This window comes from Quercus robur, chromosome 7, assembly GCF_932294415.1.
Source record: "Quercus robur chromosome 7, dhQueRobu3.1, whole genome shotgun sequence".
NCBI classification, from domain to species: domain Eukaryota; kingdom Viridiplantae; phylum Streptophyta; class Magnoliopsida; order Fagales; family Fagaceae; genus Quercus; species Quercus robur.
The window spans coordinates 29374624-29393552 of NC_065540.1; the positions used below are offsets into that span (position 1 = coordinate 29374624).

The following is an 18929-nucleotide window of genomic DNA, read 5'->3' on the forward strand; positions in this document are numbered from 1 at the left end:
CCAGTGGCCTCAAGGATGAAATACATCTTCCCATTGAGATGTTGAATCCATAAAATCTCAATTCTGCATTTGGGTTGGCAAAAATCCAAGAAGAATATTTGCTCACTAGTAAAAGAAGCTCAAAGATTTGATGGGATAACAGATCCTCCATTGGGTCCAGTACCAAATATCAGAGCTGAGAGTAAGCCTGAAATTAAGGATAAACTACGTGTACAAAGGTTGTCTACAACACAAGTGGAAGATAGGAAAAAGAAAAGATTATGTTTTCATTATGATGAAAAATGGCAACCAGGGCACAATTGCAAGACTCCTCCAAAGCTATACAACGTGGAGAGTTTGTTTCTAAACTCCGATTCCAAACCTACATGTTAGATAGAAGATCTTTCTGATCCAGAGACCATTAAAGTAACACTAGAACCATAGATTTCAAATTCTTTGTCTGATGCAGTAGTGGAGATAACACTGTATGCATTAGTTGGTACCCCTACCTCAGGCTCCATGAGGTTGAAAGGCAAAATTAATGGGCATTGGGTCATTATTTTGATTGATACTGGCAGCACCCAAAATTTTGTAGACTCATCTGTAATTGTAATCTTGCAACTACTAGTGACATCAATAGAGAGGTTTGAAGTTAAGGTGGCTAATGGGGCGGCTCTTGTGACTGAAAGCTTATGTTCTGCAATTCCTACATACATCCAAAACCATTTATTCTTGCTAAAATTGAATATTTTACCTATGGGGGGTGTGACATTGTTTTAGGTACTCAGTGGTTGGTGACTTTGGGCTTAATTTAGTGGGATTTCAAGCTCCTTACAATGCAATTCCAACATTTGGGTAGATCTATTCTTTTACATGGTTTACAACCCTCTGCTACAACCCTTTAAGAAGATGATAGAGTCTTCAAAGTTCCATCCAATAGAGGGCTTATTTTGCAGATCACCATACCAAGCAATCTAGAGGGTCCAAACTAGTTATTACCAAAAATCAATGACATTATTTCTCAATTTCCTAACCTCTTTGCCACTCCAACTGGCCTGCCATCAGCAAGAGGCATGAACATTCAATCAACTTGAAGGAAGGGGTGCAACCCATTTGTGAAAGGCCAAATAGGTATCCCTATTATCAAAAATTTAAACAGAGAAAATATTTTCTGAATTACTAGAATTAGGGTACATTAGGCCAAGCCAAATTCCCTTCTCCTCACCTATTTTGCCAGTTAGAAAAGCTTATCGTAATTGGCATATGTGTGTAGATTATAGAGCTTGAAAACCATGCCACTATTAAGGATAAATATTCTGTACCAGTGGTGGATGAACTATTAGACGAACTAAGAGGCTCCCAAATTTTTTCTATGTTGGATTTAAGATACAGTTACCATCAAATTTGGATGAAGGATTTAGACATTTCCAAAACAGCCTTTAAAACTCATAAAGGTCATTATGAGTTTCTTGTTATGCCCTTTGGTTTAACTAATACTCCATCCACAATTCAGTCTATAATGAATGATGTGTTCAGACAACTTTTAAGAAAATTTGTCTTGGTTTTCTTTGATGATATCTTAGTTTATAATAGAACTCTCCAAGACCATTTACTACATTTCAAGTTAGTGTTAGAATTGTTACAACAATGTCACTTGTTTGCCAAGATGTCTAAATGTAAGTTTGGGTGTAAGGAGGTAGAGTACTTAGGGCACAATCTCTGGATATGGTGTTAGAACTGACCCTAATAAGACTGCATCTATGCTTTAGTGGCCTGTGCCTAAGAGTGTGAAGGCCCTCAGAGGTTTTCTTGGCCTTATAGGGTATTAGAAAATTCATCAAAGGGTATGGTCAGATTGTTGCTCCACTTACAACTCTTCTCCAAAATGATGCCTTTCTTTGGAACGATTTTGCTTAATAAGCCTTTGAACAAATCTTGGCTTTACCAGATTTTTCTCAACCTTTCCTTATAGAATGTGATGCCTTAAGAAACGGTTTAGGAGTTGTGCTAATGCAGAAGGCCAGACTTATTGCCTTTCACAGTCAAGTTTTGAAGGGTAAAAGCTTATGTTTGTCTACATATGAGAAGGACCATTTAACTCTATTGACTGCTGCTAAGAAATGGAGGTCATACCTTGTAAGCAAGCCCTTTATTGTCAAGAGTGATCAACAAAGCCTTAAATTTTTGTTAGAACAAAGAGTTGGCACTCCAGCACATCAAAAATGGATTACTAAACTATTGGGCTATGGGTTTGTGGTTGAGTATAAAAAAAAGGGGTGGAGAATAAGGTAGTATATGCTCCTTCTAGGAGGGACGAAGATCATGTGCCTTTGCATGATAGTGGTGGCTATCTGTTCTTAATTTCCTTTCCTAGCTTAGATTGGACAGTGGATCTAAAGGCGAGCTATCATGAGGATTCTCATTACAATCACTTTTTCATGATTTGCATCACCAAACTTGTAGCAAGCTAGGCTTTTCTCTGTAAAATGGTATAATTCTTGTTAGGTTCTAAGGAATTAGGAACTAATGTATTAGAACTTCATTATGTATATGTTGGCAAACCATGATCAAAACATTCAGTCTAGATTTAGGCTGCTCAAAGTGTGTTTATATGTAAAGTTGGAATCGAGTGTACTGCAGGATTTAATGTGTAAATCTGCAAAGCTCGATTGATCGAAGCTCGTGAAGATTGTTTTTCTGCAGAATTTTCCAACTCAAGCCCAAGCCCATATGATGTGTAGGGTTTTATGTTTTGTTTCTAGTATAAAATGAAAAACCCTGGCCACGTTTTAAAGGTTATTGATATGTTGTGTATATGAATCTCTTGTGAGATCTAGATGTGTTTGCCTTCATACATACTTAGGGTTATCAAGATCAAGATTGATGTTAAGAGCTTGGTGATCACTTTAGTTGCTGCATAAAGAGCTTAAAGAAACACACAAGTTGGAGTGCTTGTGGTTGCTGTGAATCCAAGAAAGAAGTAGTCCGTGGACTCAAAGTTATCACGTGGTCGTGGTAGTAAGTTTTCTACTCGAGGTAGCAATAAGATGTTAGTGGTCTAAGTCGCTATTGTAAAACTTTAATTCTTTCATAGTGGATCTGTTTTACCTTGAGGATAGCTATGTTAAATCCTTTCCAGGTTTTTTATCTGTTTGGTTTTTCTGGGTTATCGTATCGTTGTGTTCTTTATTTTCTGCATTATTTACTTGATATGATTTACTTGTGTTAACCTAGACTTGAATAATTTATCTAAGCAATCACTTGGCTAAATAACTAAGTTAATCAACTTGTGTTTTAAGGGGTCTAAAAACGTACAATTTTGTACAAAGGGAAAGTGTATCTCAGTGCTACTTCGTCCTTCAAGGCAAGGGTTCTCAATCATGTTCACAATAGTCCTTTTGCTAGCTACTCTGGTTATTTAAAATCTTTACATAGAGCTAAACATAATTGGCATTGGCAGGGCATGACATCTAATCTTAAAAGACATATTAAGGAGAGTGAAGTGTGTCAAAAGGTTAAAAGTGAGACTACTGCTCTTGCTGGATTGCTACAGCGTTTGTCAATCCCTTCTAAACCATGGGAGGAGGTAAGTATGGATTTTGTGGTTGCGCTACCTAAGTCTTAAGGGTATGATGTGATTATGGTGGTAATGGATAGGTTAACCAAGTATGTTCACTTTGTTCCCCTCTCTAATCCTTATATAGTAGCCAAGGTGGCACTTCTTCTTTTTTTTTTTTTAAAATGTATTCAAACTACATGGTATGCCTACTGTCATAGTTAGTAATAGGGATGCTATCTTTACTTCCAATTTTTGGTCAAAATTGTTTCGATTGCAGGGCACGAAACTAGCTATGTCCACTGCTTATCATCCCCAGACTGATGGCCAAACTATGGTGGTTAACAGAAGCTTGGAGCAATATTTGAGAGCTTTCTCTTATGATAAGCCAACCAAATGGGTTGCATGGTTGACTATGGCTGAATTTTGGTTTAATACCAACTTCCATACTGCCACTAAGTTTACCCCCTTTGAGGCTTTATATGGATTTCCACCTCCTAGAATGGTTGATTACATTCCTAGAACTACAAGGGTTGAGGCTGTGGATACTTATCTTAGTCATAGAGTTGAAGTTCTCAAGCTCCTTGAACAGAATTTGCATGTTGCTCTTAAGAAAGAATGAAGCTGCAAGCTAATAAGCACATGGTAGAGAGGTCATTTGCAGTGGGAGATTGGGTTTATCTGAGGTTGCAGCCTTTTAAGCAAAAGTCCTTGGGTTTTAAGGGTTCTTGGAAACTGTCACCCAGATTTTATGGCCCATTTAGGGTCATCCAACAAGTAGGAACCATGATTTGTAAGCTAGAGTCACCACTAAAAGCTAAGATGCATCCTATTTTTAATGTCTTATGTCTTAAGTTGAATTTGGGGGACAATATCACTCCTATTCCTACACTACCTTTTACTGATTGTGTGTGAGAGACTGTGTCCCCGGCTCCTTTTTATAAGGTGTTGGGCCAAACCCACGTGAATGGGTGGAGTCGTGTTATTGCCTCTCAAAATGGAAGTTCGACTAGTTAGATTTTTCCCTTTAGATTAAGGGTTTTACAATAGAGTCACCACTTGTTTAATTATTGGAAAAATAAGAAAACCAAAATTGAAAAATTCCTCATTTTATTAATTTGTAATTAGATTTACATTGATCATAGGAAAGTTACATGACTTTGGTCCTAGATACAATCTAAGATAAAGTACATGGCTTTGTTTCCTAGTTACAATCTAAAAATCGAAAATTACATGGATAAACATTTGATCTACTAACCCTTGACCTAAGCTCGGAAGCTATGTTACAAGGTGGGAAGGTGTTAGACACCCACCTTGCTCGATAAAACCGGTCTTCTAGACTATGATGACCAACATTCATATCATATCATCCAATATGTCAATTAATTTACAAGTTGAATTTAATGTGTGTGCATGTGATAAACCCTAATTCAATTTATTAAGTATTGCATTTGGATTGAAAAATAAATTTTAGTGAATGTGTGTGGATGGTGATAACCTAGATTCAAGGATTTGAAAGAATTATTAAACAAACATGTTTTTCATATTTTTGATGTGGATTTAAGATTAAATCTAGTGATATGCATGAACATGTGATGAATAACTAAGAACATGTGATGAATAACTATAAACATGTGAAGAACACATAAAAACAATTAAGAAAATTTAAACATATTCAAGGGAATTATCATGCTTTAATCTTAAATTCTCATCATGGCAACATAAATAAACAGTTAGGAAAGTGGATTATACTTTCATGCAAGATCCATATGATGGAGGAGGGGACTCTTGATGGAGGTCCTAAGGGTGGAGGAAAAGAAGAGTTAGGAGAGGGAGAGTGAGTCTCACTTAATACCTTAAGTCTCAGGAAGACCAAGATATGACAAGACTACTCAACTTCTTAGAACTCAAGAGAGGAGAAGAGAGGGGATTTTTGTGTGCCTTGGAATGAAGGAGAGGGGGGTTTATATAGTAGTGGTGAAGGAAATATGAATAGAAGTCCATTTAATGAGGGTTGACAAAGAATCATGAACCTAGACCTCATTTTAGCCTTTGGAGAAATCTGGTGCATTAAATGTGGAGATTGATAAGAGTGACGAGTAAGCAAAGTTCGGTTTTCCCGTAACTGCTGTAACAGTCTGTAGAGCCAATTTCGAAAAATCATATCTGACTCAATTATGATCGTAATTGTCTCATTCTTATGCTCAAATTGAAGCCCTAGATGTCTAGTTTCTGAGAAAATTAACCTCATGACAGATTCAAAATATTCTGAGAGATATCGATGAAATGGTGAGCAGAGGTCATTTGTTAGAAAATGGTTTCAGCACAATTAACATTAATAGGTCCCAAATTAGCTCTCAATTAACATTAAATGGCTCCAATCACTCACATTTCAGACTTAATTGGTTCCAAATTTACTCTAATTAAAAGATAATTGCAAAAATTATTCATTGAATAATTAATGTTTAACTATCTAATTAATTAGGTGTATGTAACCTCACCATAAAATGTAGTCCTAACCAATCAAATTATGACACATCATTGATTTCAAATTGATTACACTTATAACCAATTGAAATCAATTATTCATAATCACATATAGTCGAACTCAATTTGTGATAGTGCATCTCAGCCATTAAAACTTGATTTGATGATAACTTTCAATCTGGTGGTCTGATTAGGGCTTATGACCAGTCAATTTGATCGTTATAACATCAAGATCATTTTGGTGAAATGAGATTAAGGATCTAATGGCCAGAATTATGATGCATATTTCCAAGGTAAAATTACCCTTTTACCCTCCAAGTGAGGTTAAATGCGGGTTGCAAAATGAGGTGTCAACATTGTGAAGGCCAATTGAAACCTGAACCAAAGGCTATTTTGCAGAAAAATGACTAAGCAACTACAGACTTGAGTAGTTACTGAAGTTTTAGTTTAGTGTCATGGTTCTTCTCTAGAAAATTTAACTTGGGAGTCTCTTTATAATCTTTAATTACAATCTCCTCACCTTGGGGTAAGGTGCTTTAAGGGGAAGGCAATGATAGATAGTGAATAAGAGATTTAGAGCTATTGTAATAAGCACATGTTAATTGTGTAACTATTGTAATTAGCATATGCTAATTGTAAATATGCTGTTAAGGCAGTTAGTTAGTTAGAACCTACTTGTGAGCTGGATCAGGGGGGTATATAGGAATGTTACATGTATGAAAAGGAGGCAGGCAATAAGACTGAAGTTAATTCTTTTCCATCTTCATCTGGTTTCTCTTCTCAACCTCTTAAATTCTTCTTCTATTGGAGACCTAGTTATCTCAAATCAGCCACTCAAAAACCTTATATAGATGAAGACCTTAACACTTAGACACGTGTCTTGATAGTATTAAACATTTTCTAGTTCAGACGTTTTCTAGGAAGGAAGTTGGTTCTGAAGCCATCACGGAATGGGCTCTAAGGTCCCATTTTGCTTGTGCCAGAATATGCACAAATATTGAATTCAAAATCTAGGGGACATTGCTACAAATTGGACTTATTCTCCTCCTCCACCATAGAAAGAACCTTTCTCCATCTCTTACTGCAGAATGGATCATTCTTAACTTCCTACTATGCGATAAGGCTTTCACCACCTTTTGCAAAAGGAACATCACTTTCTACTGAGACATACATATATTCGTATATATGATTATACATATTCACATATAAATATATAAAATATACTTTGCAAAGTATGGATTGAAATGTATATATGTACGTATGGCAGAATAATGATTAATTTGTATTAAAAATATTGCATGTAATAACAAAGAAATAATGAAAAAATTTGTAGAAAAAATCATGGGTAAAGAGTATTCATAGTAGGATGTTGACTAAAAAGATCTTAATTCCAACTCACACAACCTAATTACTAAATAAGGCTATAAAGTTATGTGGTTTGGAACATGAGTCAGAGGGAGGGAAAGGATTCCTAGTGATGCATGCTATTCTCTCCTATTGTATATACTCTACTTTCTCTTTTCTCTGAAATGTCACTTTCTTTCTCTTTTCTCTCTTTTTTTTATCACTTTCAACTCACTATTTAGATTGCATTGGTTACCGTTTGTTGTTTTTTTCCATATTCATGGGTACTGTTCCTATTTATACCACAACTCAATCCATGCTCTTTTCCCTTCTTACCCTTATTTTCACCAACCATTTTGTCTGCTGAAGGCATTCATTCATTCAACATATTTCCCACTATCTTCTGACCGTGTTCAGTTGGACACAATTCCACCAAGGAGTTTCAGTCTATGCCTTACGACAAAGGACCCTCCCATTTTGGATAAAGGTCAGTCTGCCAAGAAGCCACCACCTCTCTATCTCCCAAAAATGGCAAAAACTCCCACTAATTCTTTGTCTTCACTTTCTAGCATGCTTCAGATGGTTCCCACTTACCATTCTTCCCATTTTTTGTAAAGATATCTTCCCAATAAGGTAGATTTCCAAAAGTGGGCTCAGTGGGATACCAACTATAAGTCTTCCCCCCCACCCCCCATCTCTACCAAACCACACCCTTTGTACCTTGTCAGCCGTGGGCTCTACTCTTTTACATGGTTAGGATGTAGAATGGTAAAGCCTAGACATTAACTTATTCACCTGCATCGCTACTTTTGTCTTTTCTCTGATTTTGGTTTCTTTCTCCTTCATGCATTGTTTGTCGTTGTTGCTTTTGTTTTCTTTCCTCATGTCTCTTTGCTAGGGATATGTTTGGCTTCTCTTGCTCTTATCCTTTTATACAAAAGGACATGGGCCTTTATGGGTCAAATACTCTTTATTCAATCAAAATGGCCTTTGACCAAATTTGCCTCAATCTGCTGAAGTCTTTCTGCTGAAGAAATGTGTTGAGCTTTTCATCTTTAACTCTTTTTCTATCCGTAGAAGTACCTAAGGAAGTCTTGACTTTTCTCCATTCTTCTGTTCCTTTTATACAGAAAGGCTTGGAACTAGTGGAATTTGGTGGGTGTGACACTTTGGCTCATGTGTCCATGTGTCTTGATTTAATTGCCCATGGGGTGTGAGTGTAATTACCAAATTGCCTTCCCTTAATGTCATTATGTACATTGAGCTTAATTCTCTACTCCTTAAGGCCCGAATTCATTGTGTCTTGGGATTTACTTCTTGACCCAAGATGTTTGCAATTTTGGGCATCAACACTCTTTAATAAAAAAATCCATGATATTCTATTCTTTTACTATTCTACGGAGGGAATGTGTAGAATAGCTGTTAATAGAGATTCAAAGTAGTAAGTTAGGCAACGTTTCAAAGTTTTAAGAAAAATAGCATCTCGAGTTTTAGAAACTTGAGATTCATATTAAAACCCGAGTTTTATAAACACGCTTCGCGAGTGTTTGGCTGGACAATTTGGACTGAAAATGCCACATAGATCTCAAGTCTTTAAGACTCGAGTTCCATGTAAAAAAATTTTCCCCTATAGTGGCGTTTTTAAGTCCTATAGTGACGTTTTAAAGCCCTATAACGGCGTTTTCCTGCAATTTTTTTTTTTTTTTTTAAGTGTGATCACCCCATACCAGGTTCAGGAAGCCCTATAGTGGCGTTTTTAAGCCTTATAGTGACGTTTTAAATCCCTATAGCGGCGTTTTCATGCAAATTTTTTTTTTGGAAGTGTGATCACACCATACCAGGTTCTGGGAGCCCTATAGTGGCGTTTTTAAGCCCTATAGTGACGTTTTAAAGCCCTATAGCGGCGTTTTTCTGCAATTTATAGAAATCGTGTCTTTAAAACTTGATTTCCACGTGGATTTTTTTCCACATCAGACCCATCCGCTTACAAATCGAGACTTAAAAACTCGAGTTTTATCTTGGAACTCAAGTTTTAGACACTCGAGATGCTAATTTTCAGCATTGTTTTGAAACGTGACAACTAACTAAATTTTTTGATATTTATTGTTATTTGGAAAGGGTGTTCCTATTCTACGTACTTGCTGTTCAGGTTTCTTTTAGAAAGATATGTATTATGCATGCATCTATAATCTTTAATAATATCGTATATAGTTTACCCAAAAAATAATAGGATAAAATTGGCCTCTACCCTTTTCGGGCAAAATAAATAGTATTCTACCCCCTTTCCTAAACTAATTAGGAAAATGCATCTCTTTTGAAACTTGACTTTCTCAAAATCGAGTTAAAAAAAAAAATTTTGGAACCCTATAGTGGCGTTTTAAGGAGCCTATAATGACGTTTTAATGACCTATAATGGCATTTTGTAACTCGATTTCCATGAAGTCGAGTTACATGCAATTTTTTTTACCTATAATTCGATTTCATGGAGCATGAGTTAAAAAATGCCACTATAGGTCCTTAAAAATGTCACTATAGGTCCTTAAAAATGTCACTATAGGATTTAACTCAATTTTGAGAAAGTGAATTTTCAAAAGAGGGGCATTTCCCTAATTAGTTTGGGAAAGGGGGTAGAATGCTATTTATTTTACCTGAAAAGGGCATAAGCCAATTTTGTCCAAAAATTATAATAATAATATCGTATATAAAGTTGATGACTTTACCCTATCAGTTTGTACATTGGAGGATTGTATAGAAAACTAACAACTTTTGATTTTTTAAAGGATTGATGTATTTATTAATGTGGATAAATTTATACGTTAATAAAACTTACATAAACTGATAAACGTGGTTTAGAATATCCAAAATCTTATACCCATACAACTCGTTTTGAAATTCATACTTTGAAAAAACTGACTTTAAAATAATCTAAGGAAAAGTTGTTTTTTTCTTAATTTATTTTTGAATTTTATTATACTTTTTATACTCTCTTTTGTTAATATGTAATAATAGGTAGGAGAGGGAGGACGGGTTTGAACCAAAGGCATGTAGTACCATAAATAATGTCATTACCATTACATTGTTTTTTTATTTTTATTTTTATTTATTTTTTATTTTTTATATATACTTAATTGGTAAAATTAGACACCATTGAAAAAATGGATTATACTTATGGTATTCAAGCTTCATCACACACGCCATAACATGCTCAATGGTGTTTTTTTTATTTTTTTATTTTATTTTAATTTTTAATTAATTAATTAATTAATTTATATAATGTCAAAAATTTATGTTCATACAAGTTCAAGGTTATACGTTTGTCTAGTGAGATTTTTGTGTTTGCCAATTCGAACTATGAGTAGGATGGGAATGGGACCTAAACCCAAGAAATGAACACTAAAATAGCATTGAAGTCATTTTTTGGGACAATGTCTCATCCCATTCTTGTTTATTTCAGTAATTAGTAAATGCATAAAGTTCACTGGAAAACTTGAAAAAAAAAAAAAAAAAAATCCTATGAGCACAATTACGCTTTGATACCAATGAATCAAAAACAAAATAAAACTCTAGAAAAATAAAACAATTTATATTCACACTCCTATCTATTTTGGTGATTGGCAAATGCTTTAACCTGATGAATTGGGATGAGTGAAAAATTTTGACATTAAATTTTTTTTTTTAAAGTAAAGCCTCCGTAGGGATGAAGCTAGTATTTTATAAACCAAATACCCAAGTTCTGCAAATCGTAGCCTTTGAACTAGACATTAATGATGTCCACAGCGGACCCATAGCTGGCTCATAGCAGGATAGCAAGGTGGAGATTTTATAGAAATCATATGTAACAAGGAACATAATTTGATAATTGTGTATTATGTGGGTGTGTGATAAGTCCCACATTAAGTATACTAGTAGAGGACCTGGGCGATGCGTGAATATTGTTGTAAGCTACTATATGAAAATGTTAAGTAGAATGTTGAACATATGTTAAAAGTAATAACATTAAGTAACACCATTTTATCAATTCATAAAAATATTGCAGTACATTTTCAATAAGAATTTCTCAATATAACAGAGACATATAGTAATAGGTTGTGTTAAATCAATTCAATTTTTCATTAACATAACATTTATTCTTGGGGTGAGCGAAAGGCTGAGCTAAACATGGGGCTGAGCTGGAAAGGGTTCATGGCTTTCTGGGATTAGATTCTATGTAGGTCCTGGTGAATAATGCAAGAGAACATGAAAAAATGAGAGACATAAAGAGAAAGAATAAAGAAGTATTGGAGGATGGGTTCTGAAAACAAAGGTTAAAAACTTAATTAAAAAATAAAAGCATTTAGTACATATTGAACTTTTTTATTCACTTACCAGTTACCAGCATCACCATGGAAGGTCACCATGGAGTGTCTATGGATGGAACTATTTTGAAGCAAAACTTCTTTTCTTCTCCATGGCCTATTTCATTTTGCTTACCACCTGCTAACTCCTTGATAAATTTCAACTTAACCATTTTTTTTTGCCAAGATTTTGTTGAAGCCTTTGACATAAGGAAAATGAGATGTATTTAAATTCCAATTTCTCAAGAGAAAAATACAATATAAATATAAAACAAAACAATGAAGGGAACAAAAATGATTTCACTAAAATAAAAGTTAAAGGAGAAAAGCTCTCATCTTCTTTCTCAATCTAAAGCAACAACACATTTTTTGACACATAGATTTTAGGAATATCCGGCATAGAGCCCCCAAATTGTTAATTTTCCTTGAACACAAATAAAGGGAAATATTCAATGTTTGGTTTTGCTAAATATCTGGAAGTAATATAGACTGCTTGATATATTGCAAATGGAGCAACATTTATATCATGTCAATTGGGCAAAGCACGGTGCGTTCATCTCTTGAAAACATTTTTAACAAACAATATAAGCATTAACATACTAAAAATCTATGCTCTGTTTGTTTCATCAATAATGTTATCTAGAAAATGAGTTATTTTCAAAAAAACATTTTCCATTAAAGTATCTCATTTTCCTATATTTGGTAACAACCTTAAATGAGTTAAAAAACAATCTCATAACTTCCCTTATTTAGGTTGCTGTGAGGTAGAGTTATTTTCCAAAAAAAAAATTAATGGAAAACAATTTCTTAAAATAAGTCATACTTTTTATGTTGACTAAAAAAAGTTTTCCTTTTGACTCATTTATTCTAATACTACCAAACACTGGAAAATAAGGAAAACTATCTTTACACAATGTTGTCTATCGAAACAAATAGAGTGCTAATGAATCTCACTCTAATATAGAACAACATAACATTAAGCAAGTTAACAATTAACTAACAATACCTGACCGGACTCTTATATGCATCCATATCAGAGTTCTCATGTAGAGCCAAATTGAGCCTATCAATTTGCACAACTATCGGATCTACTTATACATTATTTACCAATGGCAACTACAAAAGCACTGCAAATCAAAACCAATATAAAAAAAGAAAAAAAAAATAACCACCATTAAAAAAAATCTAAAGAAAATCAAAATTGTTGGTGTTTTTTTTTTTCTTTCTATTTGAAGAGTGAAAATTCAGACAGATCAAACCTTATGCTCTAATTGAAAGCTCGAAAATGTGTTAAAAACACGAGAGCTGTTTAGACCCCCAAATTAAAGTTACGGCTCGATAGATTTTACACTAACTTAATTCTAAGTGCAGAATAGTGTAAATGCAAGTGGATAAACAAACAAGCTACTCTAATCCATAATCAAGACAACACAGCAGTAAAATGGAATGTAAAAGAGTAGGGAAGAGAGATGCAAACACAAGATAACACGTCGATGTGTTATCGAAGAAGAAACCGAAGAACTTGGCGAAAAACCTCTCTGTCGCCTTCCAAGCGATAATCGATCCACTAGACAATCAATTGGGATACATGGGTTAGCAAGAGACCCTCCAAACCTAATCTACCCAATGTACCTAACCCTCCAAGCTCCTACTCCAACAAGGCTTCTTGGAACCGTGATTTGTCTAGCTCTCCGGATCCTGCAACAAGCTCCATGTTGCATTTGCCATCCTTGGCTTCTTCCAATGCTTCCTAGTAGCACCAAAAACTCACTTGACACTCTGAAAGGGTGTGGTAAGTGTTTGGACTATCAACCCCTCAATGGTATGGAAATGGAGAGGTAGGAGTTGAGGAAAATCCACAAGCAATTGTGTAAAGGATTGTGGGTATAACAATCTCTAACTCTCAAGGTGTTTGGCTAGGGTTTTCTCTCAGAAGCACTCCTTAACATTTGTGAGTAATGTGGGTATAAATAGTGCAGGCATAGAAAGTGTGTATCAGAATTGATAGTCTGGCAAAACAGAATGTCTCGCGGGTGTTTCATGGGAAGGCCTTACCCACGAGATACTTGTGAGACACAACTGTCTCCATCCTGTCCTGACTCTTCGCATTCTAGCATGTGCAAGTCACATGGGTCACTTTGTGGGATGCTTAGTCATAAGATACCCGCGAAAACTCTTTAGTCTTCAATTGCTTGAGTCTTCACATTCTCTCTCTATCACACAACCTTTACAGTCAAATCCCACAATAAATACAGGATACAAAAGATTGAATAGAATTACAATCAAATTTGGCACGGAATTAAAGCCAACAAAACACATAGTTGTAAATCACAACTTTACACTAATGATATTCAAATTCTGTCAATCTTCATAATAATCCACAGTGAATAGTGAGAAATGTATTGTAAAGGAAGACTATTAACAGGATGAAGGTTTACATTAATTATTTACCAACTTCAAGTTTATAAATCAAAGACTAACAAAAGCACAGTATTCCCACAATTAAATTAACCAAAAAAAAAAAACAAAAACCAATATTTATAATCCCTCTTCGTAACCGGTTGCTACCTATACAATGGATTAATTAAAAAGATGAATCTTACCTTAAATACTAGCTAAATTAAGAAAACAATGAAAACCCACTGCTGTCCTGATCACTCCTTAGAGTCGATTCTTAGATATGACATATGAGAAGGACTACCATAAAGAGGAATTGTACCAATAAACAAAAGTTGATGCTAGTGATGTATAGACCATATCGTTCATGTGTCCTTGATTGGTTTAGAAAATTGAAGGTTAGCTATGAAATTTCCAAGGGACAACTGAAGGTTAAGAAGAGAATGAAGTGGGGAAGATAGTAGTAAATTTAATAATAGTGAAATGAGTTAACTTGGAAAGTCCAAAGCATTGATAAGAAGCATTGAACATGAGAAATTGGTTATTAATTCCAAGCTAGTGACAATTTAATGTTAGCCAATTGGATTTGATAGGGGAGATGAAGAGTTGAGAGAAGGTGGAAGGAAAGTCAATAGAAAGGCTATTGCAAAGGATGTGCCACTTGGCAGAATCTTATGAACTCCTGCATGAGGTCTCTGCTTTTATATATATATATTGATTGATATTGATATTGAATTTTTTTTTTGAGAAAGAAGCTGACTTTGTTTTATTAAATTGAATCAACTACATCCAATTGTAAAATCGAAACAATATGCGATGGGATATCTTCCATCCATACCTGAAAATTTGGTATGCGTAATGCATTTTTCGCCAGACTATGAGCTACCCTTTTGCCGTTTCTCTTAACATGAGAATACAACAATCGTACAAAACTATTAGCAACCCTTTTCACATCATCTATTAGCAAACCTGTTGGAGATAGGCAACACTCCACTGACTTCAAAGCTTTAATCAAACCGAGAGAATCTCCTTCAAGAATAGCACTTCGAAAACCCAATTCAAGCGCAAAGGACATAGCCTTCAGAGCAGTTAGTGCCTCAACCTCCTCAGGCTTATAAGCTTGATGGATGTTTTCTGAACAAGAAGCCAACACAGTTCCATTATTATCCTGGATTACCACTCCAATTCCAGACTGATTAGATTCACTGAAAACAGCGCCATCAAAATTTATTTTCACCAAACCATCTTGCAGTCTTCTCCATCTTGTTCAGCCACTTGATGGAGTGGAACAGCTTGTTGGTTCACATGAGCTTTATTTCTTTGTTTCCACACCATCCAAGCTGTATAAGCAAATAACTCTAGTGACTTTCCTTCTGCAATCAGCCATGACAGCAGCTCCTTTACATCTGCAAACTCAACCTCAGACCTGAAACACCATTCTTCACAATCACCCCAAACCACTTCCAACTCCGGGCATGACCAAAGAACTTGCTCAGACTCCTCTACAGCAGAAAGACACCTCTCACAAATCGGGTCAGTTGTAATTTTCCTCTTCATCAGCGCCTGTTTTGTAGGAAGAGCATTATGAAACGCTCGCCAAAGGAAGTTTTTAATTTTTGGTGGAACTTGTAGTTGCCATATCCTTTTCTAGACTTGTTTATCATGAATTAATGGGACTTGTTGGCTTGCTTCCATATCTGATTATTGTTTGAGGAACATATAACTGGATATGCATGTGTAGTGACCCGATGTGGAGTATGGCCAATACAAAGTGTCCTCAGTTGCAGCTAGGCTAAGAGGAATCTTCTTGATCAACTCAGCATCCTCTTCCACAAATAAACCATCAATCAGCTCCTCATTCCATTTTCTTGTGTTTGGGTCTATGAGCGAATCCACCGTATAATTGATATTGATTCTTGATTGGTCTCAATTGTAAAATTAATCTTTTTTGGTTTAACGTATTTTTCTGCTTAATAGAAAACAATTGACAATTCCAATGGTTCTACACCCAACTTTTTTTTTCCACAAAATTCTAAATGCATGTAGCACCAACTTACTTGCCACATGGTTATTTGGTTAAAGAACACCATTTGCAGCGCTAAAACTATCTAATCAGTAGGTCCACTTCAATGCGACCATCACTTTTGACTTGGTTTTGAATAAATGAAAGTTATAATACTTAAAATTTCGTCTTTTTAATTTTTTTTTATGGGTAAAATTTCATCTTTTTGGTTTTGAATAAATGAAAGTTGAAACTTTAAATTTCTTCTTTTTTACAGAGTATCCAGAAGAATAAAGCAAAGAAATGGATGTTGTTTCAGTTATACTAACAATTGGAGGATACTTTGTGGACCCAATCAAAAAACATTGTGGCTATCTGGATTCACTACAATAGCAACATCAAAGATCTCATAATTAAATTCAGGAGTTGCATGAAAAAAGAAAAGAGGTGTGATTAGCAATTGGCGAGGCAAAAAGGAACGGACAGGTAATAGCACCTAGGGTTGAGACTTGGATGGGAAAGGTACGAAACATCCTTGATGAATATGTGGATGAGACGTGGATTGAAAATGTATGAAACATCCCTGATGAAGATGTGGTTGAGACGTGGACTGAAAAGGTACGAAACATCCTTGATGAAGATGTTGAAGCGAATAAGATGAGCTTGGGTGGATGGCGTCCACGTTATTCCTTGAGTATGAAAGCTAAGAAGACTCTAGAAATTGATGTGCTTCTACGTGATGCAAACCAATTTGTTACTAAAATATCCTATCTTCCTCCTCCGTTGGGCCTGGGAATAGGATCTTCATCCATAGAAGGTATTATGGATTTTGAGTCAAGAACAAAAATGAAAAAAAAAGTTTTAGAGGCACTAAAAGCTGACAAGATCAATATGATTGCCATATGCAGTATGGGGGGATAGGGAAAACAACAATGGCAAAAGTGGTAGCGAAAAGAGCAAAAAATGATAAGTTATTTGACGAAGTTGTGATGGCAGTGGTGTTCCAAACTCTACACTTGAAAAATATTCAAGGTCAAATTGCTGAGATGCTAGGACTGAAATTTGCTGAAGAGTATCCACTTGTAAGAGCAGAACGATTAAAAAAAAAACTAATGGATAGTAAGAGTGTTCTTGTAATATTGGATAATGTTTGGGATGCACTTGATTTAAAGGCCGTAGGAATTCCTTATGGCGGTCAACACAATAGATGCAAAATCTTGTTGACATCAAGAAGTGAAGATGCCTACACTTAGATGAAATCTCAGAAGATTTTTAAAATTGAAGTCTTATCCGAAGAAGAAGCGTGGAATCTTTTCAGAGAGATGGCAGGTAATTGTGTCGATACCACCGGTCTACGTCAAATAGCAGAAGAGGTTGCAAAGGAATGTGGAGGCTTACCTGTTGCTATTGTAACTATTGGAAGAGCTCTAGAAAACAAAGGAAATGATGAGTGGATTGCTGCACTTCAATAGCTTAAGAATTCTATCCCGAAAAATATTCCTGTATTGCATTCAAAGGTTTATTCTAGCACTAAGTTTAGTTACAAATATTTAGAAAGTGATGAAGCCAAGTCATTCTTTCTACTATGCTGTTTATTTCTAGAAGATTGTTATACTCCCATTGAATTTTTAGTCAGGCATGGGGTGGGACAAAGGTTGTTTGCAAAGATTGATAGTATGGTAGAAGTAAGAAATAGAGTCTATGCAATAGTTGAGAATCTCAAAAGATCATTTCTACTATGTGAAAATGCATGATGTTGTACGTGATGTTGCAATATCAATTGCAGAAAATCAAGGTCTTCTAGTACGATTTTATGAAAAAATGGAAGAATGGCCAGAGAAAGATTCATGTGAGCGTTCTACTGCAATTTCACTTGTTTCCAAATAATTGAAAAGGCATCCAGATGGCTTGGAGTGTCCTAAACTTGAGCTTTTGCAGCTACTATGTTACAGTGGCATTTCACAGACGCTCCCACCCAATCTATTTAAAGGGATGAAAGGTTTAAAGGTTTTGACTCTATTTGGTATGTCCTTTCCATCACTACCACAATCTATCAATGTCCTTCAAAACCTTCGGACCCTGAAATTTTTTAGTTGTGAGATAACAGATGTGTCATCAATTAGAGAACTTAGGAAACTAGAAATTCTTAGCATCATTGGGTCTAAAATCAAGAAGCTGCCAGGAGAAATGAGAAATCTTAGTTATTTGAAGTTGTTAGATTTGACAAATTGCAATCATCTGGAGCGAATTTCACCTGATCTCCTATCAAATTTATCTCACCTAAAAGAGTTGTACATGTTAGGAGTAGATGTGAAGTGGAAACCTATGGAAGAGGAAGAAGTGGACGAAAAAGAGGAAGAAGAGAAAAAGGGAGCAAACGCAAGCCTTGCTGAACTCAAATCTTTGTCCGAGTTGGTGGCTTTAAAAATTGATATACCAAATATTAAGGTCTTGCCAAAAGACTTGGCCTTCAAAAATAAAAAGATAGAATGTCAGATATTTGTAGGTGCTGATGAGGTAGTTGATAAGGCTGATTATTTATTTAAAAATAGGTTAGGACTTGGAAGCTGTAACATACGTGATATTGCAGAGAGTTGGATGCTTCTTCAACTTTTAAAGAAATTTGAAATTTTAAAGTTGAAAAAAAAAAAATAATAAAAGATTTAAAAAACATTGCGTATGAGTTAGACAATGAGGGTTTTCAATGCTTGAAGGTTCTAGAAGTTTGTAATAGTGATGATGTAGAATATGCAATGGATGCCACATCAGATTAGAATCCTCGTGCTGCCTTCCCTACCCTGGAGTCATTGAAACTGGTGGACTTGCCTAA

General features: G+C 35.3%; 2 protein-coding genes across 2 annotated transcripts in view; both read left to right on the plus strand.

The window, feature by feature from the left end:
• Window positions 1–18929, plus strand: part of LOC126693057 (probable disease resistance protein At4g27220) — a 44006-nt gene that overhangs the window by 2410 nt on the left and 22667 nt on the right. The gene's annotated exons all lie outside the window — the stretch shown is intronic.
• LOC126691258 (disease resistance protein At4g27190-like) lies at window positions 17032–17571 on the plus strand. Its single transcript, XM_050386315.1, has 2 exons — window positions 17032–17293; window positions 17384–17571. The coding sequence occupies exons 1-2, from the start codon at window positions 17032–17034 to the stop codon at window positions 17569–17571; spliced, it is 450 nt and encodes a 149-aa protein (XP_050242272.1).